General features: G+C 37.7%; 1 protein-coding gene across 1 annotated transcript; it reads left to right on the forward strand.

The window, feature by feature from the left end:
• Window positions 1-828: 828 nt before the first annotated feature.
• LOC123274042 lies at window positions 829-1,605 on the forward strand. The gene has a single exon (XM_044741541.1). It carries the CDS (start codon window positions 829-831, stop codon window positions 1,603-1,605), a length of 777 nt encoding a protein of 258 aa, XP_044597476.1.
• The last annotated feature ends 353 nt before the right edge of the window (window positions 1,606-1,958 follow it).

Here is a 1,958-nt window from a genome sequence, read left to right on the forward strand (position 1 = left end):
ATCGCTAAAGTCACGTAAGTACTATTGACACGTATTTTATAGTGCTCTGTCTTTGTGATCTTTTTTTTGCCATACGGTGCCTTCGAGGCATTTTTGTTTCAGTTGCTACTGCAAGTGCATTTTTGCAGCCTCTTCAGGCTGTTATAAAATCTTTAAAATTCATCTACCATCTGCTGAGCATCTAATAAATTAGTTCTGTGGCTATTGGAGTTTGAGGTTACGGCATCTCATTCGGCGGGACCCTAGTTGTCGGTGCTTGAGTGACATTAGCCCGATTAAATTATTATTGTTATTATTGTATGTCTCCTACCAACTATCTAATCACCAAGAGCTTATATTCAGTGCTCATAGGTGACGCCTGCTGCTATGTAGTCGATAACCTGTTTTATTGTTTATCACCTGTCAAACACACATCTATATTTATTAAAGGCAATGTTATGTGCCAGATGTAAAAAGACCAGTTAAAAATCATAAATCCTGTGCTACTTGTGGTCTCTCCTATCATCCGAGTTGTGCTAGCGAACTCTTAAAATTTAAACCACCGAACAATTGCTGTGTTAAATCTCTTAAACCATCGTTATCACCTCTTGTTCTACAGTCAAATCCACCGAGACCCCCAAGTTTATCCAGATCTTTGAGCCAGCGGTCATCGCGCTCCAGTTATAAATCAACAACCTCATCTCCATGTACTCCAACTACTGAGATGGTCGATGATTCTGTTTTTAAGTCTCTACAGGATGCTGGTACCTCTTCAGCTTTGGCTTCTGAGTCCAGCAAACCAGATTGGAATGCCTATACTTTGGGCAGAAAGTTAACTTGGTGTTGGACATGCAATTCAAGGTCGTCAATGATTTAAATAAACATAGTGGGACTATTGAGAAGATGATGGATAGTCTTAACCAAAATTCAAATGATATTAAGCGGTTGTCAAATAATCTTGACGTGGTAAATGACTCTCTAACTAAAGTTACCTTGGCTCAAGAGTCATCAGCCAATGACATTAATAAGGTCATGAAACAATGTTCTGCACATGCTACTTCGATCACTGCGATTGAATCAAGGCTAAGTTCGCTTGCTGGTATACCTTCTACTTCAAAATCCTCTCCAAATGCTTCTTCTTCTCTGCTTCTTGTCTCAGGTATTCCAAACCAAGTTATGTCTAACACAACTCCGCAAGATATTGTTCATCAGGTTTTCAGCAAGTTAAACATCTCTAATCTTGAGAGTGATGTCTTGAGTGTGCGTGAATTAAAGGGCAGAAACATTTCAACACCAAATAAATCACAAACCATACGGCATTCCCTTGTCCTAAATCTGAAGTCGTCTCAAGTGCGTGACCATATTCTAAGTGTCAAACGTCAGTATCGAAAATTGCTAGCAAAGGATGTCTTTGCAACTAATGAAATCACGACAGGAGAACTAATCTATCTTAATGAATTTTTGAGTTCTGAAACCTACAAATTGTTAAAATCTACCAAGACTAAAGCTAAAGAGCTCAACTATAAGTATGCCTGGGCTTCCCAAGGTGCCGTGTATCTCAAGTCGAATGATGAATCGCCTAAAATTCAAATTCATTCGGTTGATGATTTAAATCAACTAGAATAGCAATTACTAAACAAACACACTATTAACTTAAATTCCTTAAAAATCCTGTGTATTAATATAAATAGTTATTTAGCTCATTTAGCTCAATTTGAATTGCTTGTCATGGAGAATAAACCGCACATTATTACTGTTGTCGAGACATGGCTAAATCCTGATATCAACATTATGCTTCTCTAGATTACACTATTATTAGAAGGGATAGAGGACTTATCGATACATCTGGACGCTACATAAGAGGTGGTGGGATAGCTTGTTTTATCCACAAATCTTTAAAGACCAAGGTGCTTCATATCTCTGATACTCAAGACTTAAATCAACCTGAATTCATGATCATAGAAGTTGTACTTGAATCA

The sequence above is a fragment of the Cotesia glomerata genome, unplaced genomic scaffold, assembly GCF_020080835.1.
Source record: "Cotesia glomerata isolate CgM1 unplaced genomic scaffold, MPM_Cglom_v2.3 scaffold_191, whole genome shotgun sequence".
Taxonomy (NCBI): domain Eukaryota; kingdom Metazoa; phylum Arthropoda; class Insecta; order Hymenoptera; family Braconidae; genus Cotesia; species Cotesia glomerata.

Coding starts and splice junctions, on each gene's coding strand:
- LOC123274042 (XM_044741541.1), top strand. CDS start 829: ATGCAATTCAAGGTCGTCAATGATTTAAATAAACATAGTGGGACTATT.